Source organism: Salmo salar, chromosome ssa16 (assembly GCF_905237065.1).
Source record: "Salmo salar chromosome ssa16, Ssal_v3.1, whole genome shotgun sequence".
Classification (NCBI taxonomy): Eukaryota; Metazoa; Chordata; class Actinopteri; order Salmoniformes; family Salmonidae; genus Salmo; species Salmo salar.
In genome coordinates, this window is record NC_059457.1 from 4358015 (window position 1) to 4375359 (window position 17345).

General features: G+C 41.9%; 1 protein-coding gene and 1 long non-coding RNA gene across 6 annotated transcripts; both read right to left on the reverse strand.

Moving 5' to 3' along the window:
• Positions 1–3446: 3446 nt before the first annotated feature.
• Positions 3447–9219, reverse strand: LOC106573067 (uncharacterized). Of its 3 annotated transcripts, XR_001321254.2 has the most exons (4): positions 8910–9170; positions 4691–4761; positions 4347–4479; positions 3447–4098 (listed from the first exon to the last, which is right to left on the reverse strand). It is a non-coding gene; the product is annotated as an uncharacterized lncRNA (long non-coding RNA). The 3 variants fall into 3 exon arrangements; XR_001321253.2 differs by having other exon boundaries at positions 3447–4479; positions 8910–9219; XR_001321255.2 differs by lacking the exon at positions 8910–9170 and adding an exon at positions 7261–7352 and having other exon boundaries at positions 3447–4479.
• Positions 9220–10462: 1243 nt separating this feature from the next.
• s35b4 (UDP-xylose and UDP-N-acetylglucosamine transporter) lies at positions 10463–17334 on the reverse strand. 3 transcript variants are annotated; one of them, NM_001142712.1, is given in 10 exon segments: positions 10463–11792; positions 12246–12321; positions 12668–12743; positions 13050–13159; positions 13760–13820; positions 14067–14148; positions 14425–14474; positions 14605–14707; positions 16455–16568; positions 16806–16953. In NM_001142712.1, coding segments are annotated over 10 exon segments (1050 nt in total). In that variant the 5' UTR covers positions 16934–16953; the 3' UTR covers positions 10463–11542.
• Positions 17335–17345: the final 11 nt, after the last annotated feature.

Sequence of the window (17345 nt, forward strand, 5' to 3'; positions counted from 1 at the left end):
AGTCCGATGGACGAATCTGGGTTTGGCGGATGCCAGGAGAACGTTACCTGCCCTAATGTATAGTGCTAACTGTAAAGTTTGGTGGAGGAGGAATACTGGTCTGTGGCTGTTTTTCATGGTTCCGGCTAGGCCCCTTAGTTCCAGTGAAGGGAAATATTAATGCTACAGCATAAAATGACATTATAGATGATTCTGTGCTTCCAACTTTGTGGCAACAGTTTGGGGAAGGCCCTTCCTGTTTCAGTATGACAATGCCCCCATGCACAAAGCAAGTTCCATACAGAAATGGTTTGTCGAGATCGGTATATAAGAACTTGACTGGCCTGCACAGAGCCCTTAACTCAACCCCATCGAACAACATTGGGATGGATTGGAATGCTGACTGTGAGCCAGGCCTAATTGCCCAACATCACTGCCCGACCTCACTAATGCTCATCTAGTGGAAAGCGTTCCCAGAAGAGTAGAGACTGATACAGCAGAAAAGGAGGGACCAACTCCATATTAATGCCCATGATTTTGGAATGAGATGTTCGACTAGCAGGTGTCCACATATGTAGTGTGTGTTACGTTTCATATGGTAGGCTATGCATTAATTTGTGGTTGTCTATCACCCATTTCACGTGTTATGTTATGAATTACAATTCGTATTATATGTTACGAATTTACAAAACTTACAATATGTTACGAGATTGCAAAACGTATGATACGTTACGAATCTAGCTAGGTGGCTAACGTTAGCTAGCCTAGGGGTTAGGGTTAAGTTTAGGAGTTAGGTTAAAGGGTTAAGGTTAGAGGAAGGATTAGCTAAAATGGTTAAGGTTAGGGGAAGGGTTAGCTAATATGGTAATTTGTTAAAAAGCAGCAAAAAGTTAAGTAGTTGAAAGTTGCTAATTACCTAAAGTGGTTTGTGATGATATTCGAACTCACAACCTTTGTGTTTCTAGACACTGAGTAGTAACTACTTAGCAAACGTGCAATATGTTGCAAATTTACTAAATGTACCATATCTCACAAATTTGCTAAATGTATATGTTACGAAATCTAGCTAGGTGGCTAACGTTAGCTAACTGGCTAACGTTAGCTAGGCTAGGGGTTAGAGGTTAGGGTTATATTTAGGAGTTAGGTTAAAGGGTTAAGGTCAGGGTTAGCTAACATGCTAAGTAGTTACAAAGCAGCAAAAAAAGTAGCAAGTCGTTGAAAAGTTGCTAATTAGCTAAAATGCTAAGGTCTGTGTTGAGATTCAAACTCGCAAAGGTTGCTAGACGTTTGCATTATAAAAAGGGTTAAGGTTAGGGTTACACCTTGATCACACCGACAGCGTCATTGAGCAAAATGGTACGCAGCATCATCTGGATATGTGTGCAACAAAAGTTCAACATTCACCTTCTGCTACCATTTCTGTCAAGCCGTCACGCATACAATTTGATGCATACAATAAATCCAACGTATGCACCACACAGAATACACTGCAACTGCCTTTGCAATGCAATGCTGCAAGGAAAACGCAGCGCTCCATTGGGAATTAACATAGTTTGGTGTACCAAAATGCAATGACGCTGTCGGTGTGGTCAAGGAATTAGGGGAAATAAATACCATATATTCCGGACTATAAGCCGCAACTTTTTTCCCACGCTTTGAACCCCACGGCTTAAACAATGACGCGGCTAATATATGGATTTTTCCCGCTTTCAATTAAAAAAAAAAAAAAACATTCTGTGACGTGCTCAGTTTTTTGGCGGCATGAAGCTTTCATTAGACCAATGAAATTGCCGAACGGGTTAAGGTCAAACAACTTTTTTTTTACTGTTTAGATTAAATCGAGTGCTCTCAAACTTCCCATCATTCTGATTACGGTAGTCATTTTGTCACCCTCATCATGGCAAAGACACGGAGAAATGCATATGATGCAGCTTTCAAGTTGAAGGCGATTGATCTGGCTGCTGCTGCACGGGAGCTTGGTCTTAATGAGTCGATGATAAGACGTTGGAAACAGCAGCGTGAGGAATTGACTCAGTGCAAAAAGACAACTAAAGCTTACTGCTAATTTTTTATTTTTTGTTACAAGCCGTGTTTCGTTAAAGCCTATTTATTTTTGTTACAAGCCGTGTTTCGTTAAAGCCTGTGTAAAGTTAATTTGTTTCAATGTACCGGTAGGCACCTGCGGCTTATAGACATGTGCGGCTTATTTATGTTCAAAATAATATATTTTTTTTTTATTCAGTGGGTGTGGCTTATATTCAGGTGCGCTAAATAGTCCGGAAATTACGGTAGTTGAAAAGTTGCTAACTAGCTAAAGTCCCTAATGAGATTCAAACTCGCAACCTTGGGGTTGCTAGACGTACGCGTTATACGCCCACACATCCACCCCGACCAACTGCACTACTTGCCTTAAGTAACCATCTGGCTTATGTAACCACACCAAATGTAACATATCATGCTAATTCGAGTGTCCCGGATTTACATTTGCTATGTTATGTCTCGTTTATGAGACCAGGCTGAGTCTACTATGCACCTTTTCCTTTTGACCAGGGTACATTAAGTGGTAATTGTGTGCATTTATAGCCCATTTGTGTGTGAGGAAATGTGAATGGGATCAAATTGGTTTTATATTCAAATTTGGGCTGACTAGGCTACCTAGACTTTTTCCAATCCAAAATGATTAACTGGAATGAATCAATAAATACAATAGCTGACAGACTGAATACATTTTTAATGAGGCACACAGTTAATTGCATAGGGCATGACTACACAATGCAAACCTGCATAAAGCAAGTGCAGCCCTGTGAGTTTAATTGTAAAATTATGTTGCTTTCTATGTGCCTATGTATAGGAAACCCCGTTAGTCCTGTTTTAAAATATAATTCATATGAACAAGTATAAGGTTGCTGCAGTTTGACAGGGTTTTCATCCTCCCCAAGGCCAGGAGTTTTTCCAGGAGTTTTTTCAACCAAAAACTCTGGTCCCATCATAGCCCATTTTACAACAGATGAATCACGTTATACCGTGTAAGGTTCAGCATTTTACTTGGTTAGGTTACCAGATTAGGAAAAACTAGAATTTTTCTACGCCACACCACACTGGGACCTGTGGTGCCACCTCTGAGATACAGTACACCCGGGTCGCCCCATCTCAGGCTGCAGTATTACAAAATGGTGCGCAATCCAATGGCCAAAAAAACATGAGCGCAGTAACCTATACACAGAGTGACAGGTATCAAAAGATGATCTATTTCCACACAGGTAAAGTTAAAATGCTAACCGTTTTAAAGATAAAGTACTCTTTGGGTATGTTGTTGACTTGTTATGCTCTCCATATCCAACTGTGTAAATGTTCTATAGGAAGGGAAGCATGTCCACACGTAGTGCTATCCAAGTAAATCGAACATTCTCTTTTCATTTCACATTCTTATCACTAAACTGATATACATTCAAATCTGAAGGCTGATAGGGGTTTCACAACAATTTATTGAGCTCAGAACAACTCCCTTTCACACCCTCCATGATTCAGAAATATGTTTTGATGGAACATTAAGGCATAGGTTCATATTAACTCCACAAACGATGCACAATATATTTCACAACGCGGCCATTCCTTATGTTTCTTACTGCTGTAAATAGCAAAATATTAATCCCATTATTTCGATTGGTGGATATATTATATGATGCGTTTACGTCCAGTCAGGGATGAGATGTGTTTGAAGCACCAGCTATGCTTTATTTCTTGTGTTAGTGTAGTCATGGTAACACTGTCCGTTTCCTGTGGTAGTAGCACTGTCAATTTGAACTGCACTTCCTTCACTTTCAGACCCAATCTACCACATCCTTTGACATCAGTACCAGCGAAGACAGTACCAGTGGTCTGTCATAGCCTGGACTGGGTCAAGACATGGTCTCCTCGTTCTACCTCTGACCCTGTGCCAAGTTCATACAGATACCATGGATGGGAGTAAGGAATGGTGGAACAGCTGCTGTGGCCCTGGTGTCTGTACAGTTCAACTGGCTTTGGTGTGCCTTGATGGCTGATGGTGCCTGTCCCTTTGGTTTAACAGTAATGCAATTGGTGGAAATTAAGGCTCTTCTACCCTCCAGTGCACTTAGTCTGAAAAGCAAAGAGGAGAAAGGGCTTGACTAAAATGGCTGTTCAAAATATGAAGGATGAGAGTGAACAGAGGAAGTAAAGATGGAGTGAGGGGAAGGAAAATATGTTTAAAAATAACAAAAATAAAACGTGAACATGAGCAGACTACAAATTTCACAAGAACATGTCTGTCTGTCTGTCTGTCTGTCTGTCTGTCTGTCTGTCTGTCTGTCTGTCTGTCTGCGAAGGAGATAAAAGACGTGTGAGACCTTGTGGTTATCCACACACTGCATGTAAAGGTTGGCGATGCCAGAGCAGGCGAGGGTCTGTCCTATGTTTTCCCTGAAGCACTTCAGGATCTGACTCTGCTGGTCACCACACACTGGCTTGATGTCAACACACCTGGGAATAGAGGGAGAAAGAGGAGAGGGATGGACAGAGACTCAGAGAGAGACAACAGACATCCTACCATACCATATTCTGCCCAGTGAAGACAGCTCACAGAACGCTTGTTTTTGTCAAACAGAATGTGTTTTCAATAACCTACCTGGTTAAATAGTAAAGGTGATAAAAACCTTATTAGCATACAGCCAAGTGTAACGACGATACTCACTTGAAGGTGTTGCAAACGTCGTGTTTGTCCTTCTTGAAGTTCTCTGTGGTGACTTTGAAGAACTGTCAACTCTGTTAAAGAGGGGAACACATGGCACATCAGCAATAGAACAGCTGTTGGACTGTTAAGGGTTGCAGGTTCAATGGGTGTAGGCAGGACTACAGATTCAACCACTAGAGGAACAACTACAGGATCAGCAGGTGGAGGCACAACTACAGCTTCCAGAGGCTGTGTGTGTGTGTGTGTGTGTGTGTGTGTGTGCGTGCGTGCGTGCGTGTGTATATACACTACAGTTCAAAAGTTTGGGGTCACTTAGAAATGTCCTTGTTTTTGAAAGAAAAGCACATTTTATGTCCATTAAAATAACATGAAATTGATCAGAAATACAGTGTAGACATTGTTAATGTTGTAATTGACTAGTGTAGCTGGAAACAGCAGATTTTTTTATGGAATATCTACAAAGGCGTACAGAGGCCCATTATCAGCAACCATCACTTCTGTGTTCCAATGGCATGTTGTGTTAGCTAATCCAAGATTATAATTTTAAAAGGCTAATTGATCATTAGAAAATCCTTTTGTAATTATTTTAGCACAGCTGAAAACTGTTGTTCTGATTAAAGAAGCAAAAAACTGGCCTTCTTTAGACTAGTTGAGTATCTGGAGCATCAGCATTTGTGGGTTCGATTACAGGCTGAAAATGCCAGAAACAAATTACTTTCTTCTGAAACTCGTCAGTCTATTCTTGTTCCGAGAAATGAAGGCTATTCCATGCGACAAATTGCCAAGAAACTGAAGATCTCGTACAACGCTGTGTACTACTCCCGTCACAGAACAGCGCAAACTGGCTCTAACCAGAAAATAAAGAGGAGTGGGAGGCCCCGGTGCACAACTGAGCAAGAGGACAAGTACATTAGTGTCTAGTTTGAAAAACAGACACCTCACAAGTCCTCAAATGGCAGCTTCATTAAATAGTACCCGCAAAACACCAGTCTCAATGTCAACAGTGAAGAGGCGATTCTGGGATGCTGGCCTTCTAGGCAGAGTTGCAAAGAAAAAGCCATATCTCAGACTGGACAATTAAAAGAAAAGATTAAGATGGGCAAAAGAACAGACACTGAACAGAGGAAGAAGATTGGAAAAAGTGTTATGGACAGACTTATCTAAGTTTGAGGTGTTCGGATCACAAAGATGAACATTCGTGAGATGCAGAAAAATTAAAAGATGCTGAAGGAGTGCTTGACACCATCTGTCAAGCATGGTGGAGGCAATGTGATGGTCTGGGGGTGCTTTGGTGGTGGTAAAGTGGGAGATTTGTACAGGGTAAAAGGGGTCTTGAAGAAGGAAGGCTATCACTCCATTTTTCAATGCCAGGCCATACCCTGTGGACGGCGCTTAATTGGATCCAGTTTCCTCCTATAACAGGACAATGACCCAAAGCACAGTTCCAAATTATGCAAGAACTATTTAGGGAAGAAGCAGTCAGCTGGTATTCTGTCTATAATGGAGTGGCCAGCACAGTCACCGGATCTCGACCCTATTGAGCTGTTGTGGGAGCAGCTTGACCGTATGGTATGTAAGAAGTGCCCATCAAACCAATCCAATTTGTGGAAGGTGCTTCAGGAAGCATGGGGTGAAATCTCTTCAGATTACCTCAACAAATTGACAACTAGCATGCCAAATGTCTGCAAGCCTGTAATTGCTGCAAATGGAGGATTCTTTGACGAAGCAAAGTTTGAAGGACACAATTAAAAATCATTATTTATAACCTTGTCAACGTCTTGACTATATTTCCTATTCATTTTACAACTCATTTCATGTATGTGATCATGGAACAAAGACATTTCTAAGTGACCCCAACATTTTGAACGGTACTGTACATATGTTTGTTACTGCTCGACTAAAACAGTCTCAGTTGAACAACAGCCTAACGACCAAACAATGGACCAGTCGACTAATTTGGCTCATCCCTACTCTCATTACATTGTCATACATTTTGTCTCCAGCCTATAGGCTACAGAAAAGCTCACAAACTCTTTCTACCATATACTTTATCTGCTACATGATTTATGGTAGATCATTTTTGAGGGAACGCTGGTGGAGCGCGGAAGCAATGAGTCTCTCCAACAGCAACCTGGAGAGGCGCGCCGAGGATGGACAAGCAAAATATTTTGCGCCCCTTCCTTTGACAAAGTGGGCACTACTTATCACAGGGCGGCATCAGCGCACAGCTAAAAAACCCATATGCCACTGGTTGAGAGAAAATGTAATTGTTTTTGGGAAGAATTGTATGAGGATTTGTGTTGTTGGAGGCGCGTCTTTGTCGGTTTAGCACAGGAAATACAGACCTCTTCAACCTGCCGCCATAGGCGGATGCATAATCCTACCTAATGAGCGGGCCGGACTTGGTTATGGCTACTGGAATTGACTCTAAGGAAAGTGGGCTCTGACACCGAAAACTTTTTTCCAGTCAAAGGTTCCTCTGTGGATTTTATTTATACACTGGGGAGCCAGGCCCACCAACTTGGGAACCAGGCCCTGCCAGTCAGAATGAGTTTTTCCCCACAAAATACCTTTATTACAGACAGAAATCCTCCTCAGTTTCATCAGCTGTCCGGGTGGCTGGTCTCAGACGATCCCGCAGGTGAAGAAGCTGGATGTGGAGGTCCTGGGCTGGTGTGGTTACACTTAGTCTGCGGTTATGAGGCCGGTTGGATGTCCTGCCAATTAATCTAAAACGACGTTGGAGGCGGTTGTGTGACAAAACTGCACATTTTAAAAGTGGCTTTTTATTGTCCCCAGCACAAGGTGCACCTGTGTAATGATCATGCTGTTTAATCATGTTCTTGATATATCACACCTGTCAGGTGGATGGATTATCTTGGCTAAGGAGAAATGCTCACTAACAGGGATGTAAACAAATTTGTGTGCAACATTTTAGAGAAATAAGCTTTTTGTGCATATAGTACATTTCTGTGATCTTTTATTTCAGCTCATGAAACATGGGACCAATACTTTACATGTTGTGTTTATATTTTTGTTCAGTTTATTTAGCCCCTACTCTTGCAATTAGGGCCCCCCTCCTAGATTTGACTCCAAATCCAATATGGCTGCCACATTACAATTCAATTGTGGTTTAATCACCTATATATGTACACATTTTAAATGAGACGCTTTTCAGATGTGTACTGCCCTTATGACCAGTACTCAAGACTATTTCTGGGTACTTCACTATGTTAGGAATCCAATATGCCTACCATATACACTCAAAAAACTTTGTCTGGAACAGGTGATTTTTACGTGATACGAGCTTCAGCACTCGGCGATCCCTTTCTGTGAGCTTGTGTAACATACCACTTCGCTGCTGAGCCGTTGTTGCTCCTAGATGTTTCCACTTCACTATAACAGCACTTACATTTGACCAGGGCAGAAATTTGACGAACTGACTTGGAAAGGTGGCATCTTATGACAGTGCACATTTTGAGTGTTCCTTATTTGTTAAGTAAATAAAACGGAGCACAGAAAAACGGAACCAACACCATCCTACTGCCAATGTTTGTCTATGGAGATTGCATGGCGGTGTGCTCGATTTTCTACACCTGTCAGCAACGGGTGTGGCTGAAATAGCCGAATCCACTAATTTGAAGGGGTGTCCACATGCTTTTGTATATATAGTGTATATCGGTCTGCTAATACAGGACTATTAAAGGCCCAGTGCACTACTTTTGTGAAAAAGTATTCATCTTTTTTTATTCAGACTTTTCAGGGGGTGCTGCAGCACCCTGAGCACCTCTGCGTCTATGGTTGTGATTTGTTATACCTCAGGTAGGGGTATCTCAAATTTTTCGGGCCTTGCCACTACCTATTTACCCGTTTGAACATGGATAGTCAGGAAAGACTAAGCTATTTGGGGACTTAGCAGCATATTGTTTTCAAATGGTTGTGCAATTGTTAGGGCTATCTGGGGTCCTTGGGACTGCCATAACCTAAACCCTATCCTAACCTTACCTAACCATTTTAAAATGTCAACTTCAATGGCGTAGGGACTTCCCATGTATGCTAGACCGTTGTGCAATACGTTTAAAAAAAGTGCTGACCTGGCAGAATTTGATGCGTTTCAGAATTTTTGCATAAATATCGACAAAAACAACTGCAACATAACCGTATCATTTCAGTGATACAGCTTGATTATCTACATGAAACGTATCTCGTGCTCACTTACCCTAATGCCCTCTTCATACGAGACGTGGGTGCTCTTGTTGCCCCCCCCAATGCTTGCCGTACAGAGTTCCTAAAATGATAGTTTATGAAGATTCTTGAGCCATAACATTGGTCTTTGGACCGGGATCACACGGCCCAGTCACAGCTCACATTCAAACACAACCGCAAGTACCTGGGGGTGTATTCATTACGCCGATTATGTTGCAAAACGTTTCATATGTTTTGTAACAGAAACCGTTTAATCCTAACACTCTTCAACGTGGACGTAAAAGCTGTTGGGTTCTTAAACGGAAGTTGTAGTTCATTTTAATTGTATGGTTTACAAGAGTTGCCATTCCAATCGGAATAATCTGCTAAGTGTTCTGCACAAACTCCACATCTATCAATTATTCCATGCTCTAACGTGGAGTGAAGTCAGCAGTGTTCCTTCCACCTTCTTCCAGCCGCTTATTTTTTTGGAAGAGACACGACTGAACTACGACAGTTTAAAAACGGAACTCAACATTGTTTGGAGTAAAGGGTTTGTTGCAAAACGTTTAGAACAGAATCGGTGTAATGAATACACCCCTGCCCTTCCCTCTGAGTATTGAATTTAGGCAATTTCCATTGGCTGAGAAAAGGTGTCTTGAACAAGACCGCTCTCCATTGTTGTTCATTTTCACTGAAACTATTACGTAAGTACAATATTTTCCATTTTTCCATTTAATTGTAAGTGGGTCATTGTATGAAAATATACATACAGAAATATTATGCAATACAATGCAAATGTATAGGGTAGAACATTTTATTTCAGTAGGTTGAGAATTAATGGTGCATTGTTTCTGGAGTGTAGTAAAATGCATTTGCATGTTTTTTTGTTTTTTTCAAGACAGTTACTGGACCTGCCAATTACTATTTTGAAAGGACAAATATCCTCATGAGGAAATATTCCTACAATAAAATCTGAGCAAGTATCATATTCAGAATACATGAAAATAATACTTGTAACTTTTGTGTTTCACTAACATCAGTTTTTATAACATTGATGAGGTGGTGAACTCACTTTTTGTCATTAAGTATTTCAAGCCTTCCCTGTAGCTCAGTTGGTAGAGCATGGTGTTTGCAACACCAGGGTTGTGGGTTCAATTCCCACGGGGGGCCAGCACAGAAAAAAAAAATGTATGAAATGTATGCATTCACTACTGTAAGTCGCTCTGGATAAGAGCGTCTGCTAAAATGTAAATGTAAAATGATGCTAAACAGAGTACAGTAATATGTTTTGTCCATATACCAGTATAATCATTTTTCTGGTGTTCAATTACATACTCTTCACTCACAGCTCAGCAAAACTCATATTTAGCAAAACACCTAAATAAATACAGCTCACCAAACAAACAAAACAGTAGGGTATCTCCATACAATCAGTTTTGCAAAAATCTTGCCTTGACTTATTCAGTGAACAAGGTCGTTTTTGTCAAGGTTATGTCCTTAAAATGGGTTAAGTGAGAAACCTAGTGGGAAGGCATTTTTTCTAAGGTAATTGTTCAAGCAATGAAAACAATAGGAAAAAACTTATTTTTTTAATGATGATTCTATTAAAGACCAACCTGCTCCTACTGCAACTGCAGTAGAGAGCGAGGGGGGAAACAGGCTCCAGTGTGCAATCACACCCACAACAAATGTATACACACACACACAACAGTGCAGCCAAAGGCACTCTCTTGTGACGTTGTGTAACGGCTGTCTTCGTCGTCAGATGAAACAGAGAAGTCATCGTCTGAAAAGGTGAACCAATACGCAGCGGAGGATGTGTTCATCATTAGTCTTTTAATGAAAAAAAGAGAACACTACAAAAATAAACAAAAGACGACAGCAAACAGTTCTGTTAGGAAAACACACGAACAAAATACAATTACCCACAAAACCCAAAGGGAAAACATGCTCCTTATGTCTGACTCCCAATCAAAAACAACGAACTTCAGCTGTGCCTGATTGGGAGCCACTGTCACGTCCTGACCAGCAGATGGAGCTGGTGTAGTAGTTTGGGGGTCAGGACGTGGCAGTCTTGTGTGTGTCTTGTGACTCCTGATCAGGAACAGCTGGGAATCGTTGTTCCTGATTGGGAGTCATATATGTAGGAGTTGTTTGTCACTGGGGTTTGTTGGTGGTTGTTTTGCACTGCGTTTTTTAGCCTGCAAACTGTTGTTGCTGTCACGTTTATTGTTTCCTGTGGATGCTTTACTCCTTTTGTTGGGTAATTAAAAAATGAGTATTCACATACCTGCTGCGCCTTGGTTCATTTCAGAAGACAGCCGTTACAGCCACACACGGCCCAAAACACAGAAATACAAAAACCTAGAAAAAGAACATAGAACGCCCACCCAATGTAACACCCTGGCCTAACCAAAATAAAGAACAAAAAACCTCTCTCTATGGCCAGGGCGTTACACGTTGGCTCTATCTCAATTTGTCTTTCTGTGATTTCCTGCATCCTCTCACTTCTACTCCTTCTCAACCATATTGGAGGAGATGGTTTCAGGTCCCCCCTCCCGTGGACCCTCTTCTCCAATTCGTTTTGAGAAGGAGGCAAAGAGAGAGGATGCAAGGAATTGACGAAAGTGCTGCGTATCACTCTGCCTTCTTTACTGCATATTACTACGTCTTTTTCTTCTTCAGCTTTTCACTTCCTCTTAACGCCGTGCAGATGCTAGTCCAGACCTCCGTGTAGATCAGGGTGCCCAGGAAGACGACTCCAGTGCCCACCCAGTGCCAGGCGGTGAAGGGATTCTTGAAGAAGAGGATGGAGATGATGAGGCTGATGAACTTCCTCAGAGTGACCACCAGGGTTACGGTGAGAGAGGCACACTCTGTGGTCAGGATGAAGACACCGCGGATACACACGTATCTGAGGAGGGTGAAGGACTGGTAGAGGATGATGGTATATGTTTAATCAAAACTGGTCTAAAATGTGTGTGTGTACGTGAGTGAGAGAGAGAGAGTGTTTGCATCGCAATTTGTAAGGTGAATGTGCATAGTTTTCTAGTAGACAGAGACGTCAGTGACAGTGTGTTTGTTAGCAGCGTTGTAAAGAAAACTCTGGATTGGTCTAATTTGTTTCCAATGGGATGAATTCCCCTCCAAGCATGCCAATTTGTGTTCAGTGACTACACATAGTGTTTACTGTGAAAGTAAGATTTTAAAGGAGCTGAAAGAAAAACAGCACAACTATGGACAACTTCCAATCCTTACCGTGGCGGCAGGCAGGTAGTCGCTGGTTCGAATACCCGAGCCGACAAGGTGAAAAATCGGTACTGACTACACAATACAGTATTCACTGTGAAAGTATTGTAAAGGATACTGTGTGATGACGTTCAGCAGTAGGTACAGCCACAACACCGGCACAGCCTGGCCAATCACAGGAACCTCTACAGGAGCTGGAATACAAATGTAATTTAGGCTACAGCCCAACTCTGGACAATATGAATTCAACATAACATTCATAACATCAGTGAGAAAAGACTAGCCTGGTCCCAGATCTGTTTGTGCTGTCTTGCTAACTCCTATGGTTATTGCCAAGACAGCACAAACAGATCTGGAACCAGGTTATCAAAGACACCAACAGACATAACTTTAAATTATTGAGGTTAGTGAAGCAATTTCCAATTAATCCTTCAACTGGGATTTCTGAAAAACCTGGAAACTTTGAGTAGAGTTGCAATGAGGAGGATACTTTGACATGTTTTCATACAAAACTTTCCTACAAGACTGTATTTGACTCACTGCTTTGACTGAAGAGGACACAGTGGTTATAGATGTCTGAGGACAGAAGCAGGAATCCAGGCAGAGGCAAGCAGTGCTGAGAGAGCAATGACAAACATATTACAACTGCAGAGAAGATACATATATAGAGTAAAGTATACATATAAACACCCTATTATCAATGCACAGTGCACACAACACTGAAAATGCAGACACTTGGTTTGCACCAAATATAGATCAACAATTGTAGGGTGGAGCATTACCTTTGGTGAGAAAAGCAAAGCTTAATATCCCCATTGTCAGGGGATAAATTACAATTACTTTTGTGAGTTACTTTGCCTTTCAAGTATACAACATCTGACAGGTTTGGAATGCATACAGGAGTTTTGGGGTGGGCGCGTACATTATAGAAGAGAGCCTCCTTGGAGTGTTTGCCATACTGCTTGTATAGGGTCTCCTGGAAAATGCCCATTCTCGCAGACATGAGCAGTGCAAAGGTCAACATGGCGATACCTAGAAGAAGAACAACAACAAACCCAGAAAATCAGTTGTATCATGATTGACAAACGGATACTTTAACCATACAGGGAGAGGGAGAGAGTTGTCGGTTGTCAGTCTGTACAGTAGGGGCCATTTGTTTGCTTGCCGACTGCAGTCATTTTGCCCATTTCTACATGTAGAATCAGTTTGCAAATGACTGCCAGCACTCTGTTCAGAGGTGCTAAGTACTCTCGGCTGGCAGACACTCTACAATCCTACCGGTGTGTCTGTGCCTTAAGCTTGTATTAATGATTGCATTAATCATTGTCAGGTTAAAATGGGAATGGGGTAGATTATGCACTAAGGACTTGCAAGTCCCGTAATTTCCTATAAATACGTATGCAGGGTTTGTGTGATCGTCAGAGTTGTGTGCTCTTATTTCAAGCCATTGTCCACCCTTTGTCAACAACAGTAACAATCAGTGTCCAGTTCTCAGATAAAGATAGTCCCAACTAGTCGAGGCAAGGCAAAGATCTTATTAACAAAAATGCAAGTCATTCAGGAACAAAGAAATCTGGCTGAGAAGACACTCTTATATGCACACCGAACAGCCAAAGTCCATGTAAGACTTACCTATCAGCCAGTGCAGGAAGGCATATACACCTTGATCATCTGAGCCCTTAGTACCTACATTCTGAAAAGTGGATAACAGAGGTCACTAAATAGCAGAAAATGTAACAGCCCAAAAACCTACTGAAGATTTCCCTGTACAATATGAACAAATATGTACTGACTACTGTATACGTGTGGCAGATTGTAATAACTGTAACACGTGTAACAACTCAGCTACTAGACATTGCGGCTGCAGCCCACGGTGCACATTATATGGAAACAAAGTGTGTGGTTGAACAGAGTCATGTTAATATTATGAAGAGCTCACCACTTGTTTGGCGGACATGATGGTGCATATGAAGATGCCCAGAGACACCATCGCTACGGAGAGATATTTACTCATTGAATACCTGCAGGGAAAAGATGCTGTACATAGTTTCAGAACCTCCTTATAACCAGAACAGGCCAGACATCTTAGGCATTTCAACAGCAGCCATCATGGTCATGCAAAATAGTGACAAAGGAAGCAATACATTCCTCTGATGCTATAGCTCATGCGGCAGAAAGGCAAAAGTAGCCTATTCATTTGGCTAACTAATTAGTAACATCTCTAGAGTAACAGTAACGTGATAACATGGTAAGGGTTTGTAAGACTGCCAAGTAAAGAGAAATTATGCAGGGGATACCTTTTTTTCAGAATTATTATACCCAGGATCATATTAGCTATTAACGATCCCTGTGAAGATATAAGCAAGGCATTTGTCAATCAAGAAGGGATATTATTGGATGTTGGTAATAAGTGGTACTAAAAGCATCAGATGTTGAGAGTTAAGAGCCATCAGAACATTTATAAACAGTAGACTTACAGATCTGAAGATCATGTGCAGAGGCATAGCGATGTTGAAGTTGAGAGCATAGTTGTTGATCACACTGACTGTGAAGAACATGGTCACCATGATTACATAGTTGCTATTAAGAAGAAATAAACACAAAAGGTTGAAATGAAAACTGTGCTCCTCATCCCTGACAGGACAGGGAGACAGACGGACGGACAGACAAGCAGACAGACAGCTCAATAATTCCATCATTGTAGCTACATTCTCATACATTAGGCCAGATGTTCCCAAACTTTTTCAGCACTGGGGAATACCCTGTGCCCCCCGCGCACGCGCCTCGTCTATTTCTACAGGCACAAGCACTGTTCATGACACAAACTGTTCACACCCCTCTTTTGCAGGTTTAAGCTTACTTCCTGCAATTCTACACATTTTGTCATGGGCGCAAAGACAATTGTGCCGTTTTAAAGCAAATTTTCTTGCAATTCTACACATTTTTCCATGTCTAATGTGTATTCATGTGATATTTGAGTGACAAAAAAATGACAACAATATCTATGGGCTAAAAAAACGCAATAAAAAAACATTAGCTGACATGGGCTAGTTGATCTGGACATTTCTGACAAGTTATAAATAGCTCTCCAACAATGGTGGTCAGTGCCGTTTATTATGAGGAGGCCGATTTTCTTTTCTCATGAGCATGCCGTTATTTCTATGACAGCATATTGGATGACTGTCATTCATATTCCATTCACCCAGTTCAATGTAACATCAATAGGTTTAGGCTACTACATGATACTCACATTTTCCCTGTACCCATCATGAGTTTGCTACAACCTAGTGTAACCGATGTGAAATGGCTAGCTAGTTAGCGGGGTGCGCGCTAATAGCGTTTCAATTGGTGATGTCACTCGCTCTGAGACCTTGAAGTAGTTGCTCCCCTTTGCTCTGCAAGGGCCGCGGCTTTTGTGGAGCGGTGGGTAACGATGTTTCGAGGGTGGCTGTTGTCTGTGTGCAGAGGGTCCCTGGTTCGAGCCCAGGTATGGGCGAGGAGAGGGACGGAAACAAAACTGTTACATTGATGCTGTTGACCCGGATCACTGGTTGCTGCGGAAAAGGAGGAGGTCAAAAGTTGGGTGAGTGTAACCGATGTGAAATGACTACCTAGTTAGCGGGGTTTGCGCTTATAGCGTTTCAATTGGTGACGTCACTCGCTCTGAGACCTTGAAGTAGTTGTTTCCCTTGCTCTGCAAGGGCCGCGGCTTTTGTGGAGCGATGGGTAACGATGCTCGTGGGAGGCAGTTGTTGATGTGTGCAGAGGGTCCCTGGTTCGGGGCAAGGAGAGGGACGGAAGCTATACTGTTACACTAGCCTATGAATGAAAGTTTACGAAGTAGGTGCACACAGGTCAAGAGAAAAGTTCTCCAAGGTATGCAAAGACTAACATGACAAGAGGAATTGGTGATGTACTACCCAATTTCGAAATTGCACCTTGTCCATTTTACTATTACAACTTTCAAGAATAAATTTTATGCTGGACTGAGTTCCTTTAAAAAGGAGGGGAACCGCCGATCCCAGGTAGCCTGGCGGGTAGGAGTGTGGGGCCAGTAACCGAAAGGTTGCTGGATCGAATCCCAGAGCTGACAGGGTAAAAATCCGTCATTCTGCCCCTGAGCAAGGCAGTCAAGCCACTATTCCCCAGGCGCCGAAGACGTGGATGTTGATCAAGGCAGTCCCCCCACACCTCTCTGATTCAGAGGGGTTGGGTTAAATGCAGATGACACATTTCAGTTGAAAGCATTCAGTTGTAGAACTGACTAGGTATCCCCCTTTCCCTTTCACCCCCCACAGTTTGGGAACCACTGCATTAGGCTACCTACCTCATAGGGATGGCTGGTTTCTTTCTTCCAAAGTTCGTCTCGAAGATGAACCCCTCCAATGCAATGAAGGCAAATTGAGCGAAGGTCACAATGTTGCCACATCCTGGGAACTCTCTGGGAGTAGGAAAAATATATTAAAGTGTACATGAATATCATTAATTATCAGGAAATATCCTAGCCTAAATAATAGATTATTGGATATTAAGCATTGCAGCATCTTAGCTAGGCTTATATAAACTTGTTCTTTAAAGAATGCATAAATATTCTAAAGATGCAGCTAACCTCATTCAACTAAGCTAGTAGCCTAGTTGTCAATAGTTGTTGTTGAGGAGTTCAGAGTTGATCACTGACCTTACAAGCGTTTCCAGAAACACAACATTGCTGCAGCACCCAACGAAAACAAGAAGTACTGCAAAAATGGTATTCATGTTTGCAGTTATTGGGGGAAAATAACCTACGAGTACTCCTAATGCGGACATTGTGTAAACACTGAGGTTTTCTGCTCTAATAATATTTATTAAAAAAACGAATCGAGTATTTTCTTGAATACGTCACCGGTTGCACTCTTCCGGATTGCCTACGCATGGATGTTGTAGTAGCTATATTTTTCAAGCAGAGAACCACATTTCCCATAAAGATGGCGATGCAACGCTAAAATAAATCAGTTGTATTGAGTCCAGGCAGAATTTTGTTGGGGGTTAAGGATACATAGTAACAAAATACATATTCACAACAGAGAGGAAGAGGCGAAGCGAGAGGGTTCACTCTCGCCATAATCTGTCCAAAATAAACCTAATGTGTTTATATGGGTTTATCTTGGAACTAAGCTTAAGCTTGTCGCCTGCCTTCCCATCTTTGGGACAACGACTCCAATTGTTAGGGCGGAGACAT

Bases quoted from the DNA above. Each gene is read 5' to 3' on its own strand.
- s35b4 (XM_014147619.2), bottom strand. From the start codon at position 16,933: ATGTCCGCATTAGGAGTACTCGTAGGTTATTTTCCCCCAATAACTGCA. The intron at 14,673-16,454 runs GTAGGTAGCCTA...TGTTCTTCACAG, and splicing joins AAACCAGCCATCCCTATGAG to TCAGTGTGATCAACAACTAT. The intron at 12,744-13,049 runs GTACGCGCCCAC...TTGCTCTCTCAG, and splicing joins AGGAGGCTCTCTTCTATAAT to CACTGCTTGCCTCTGCCTGG.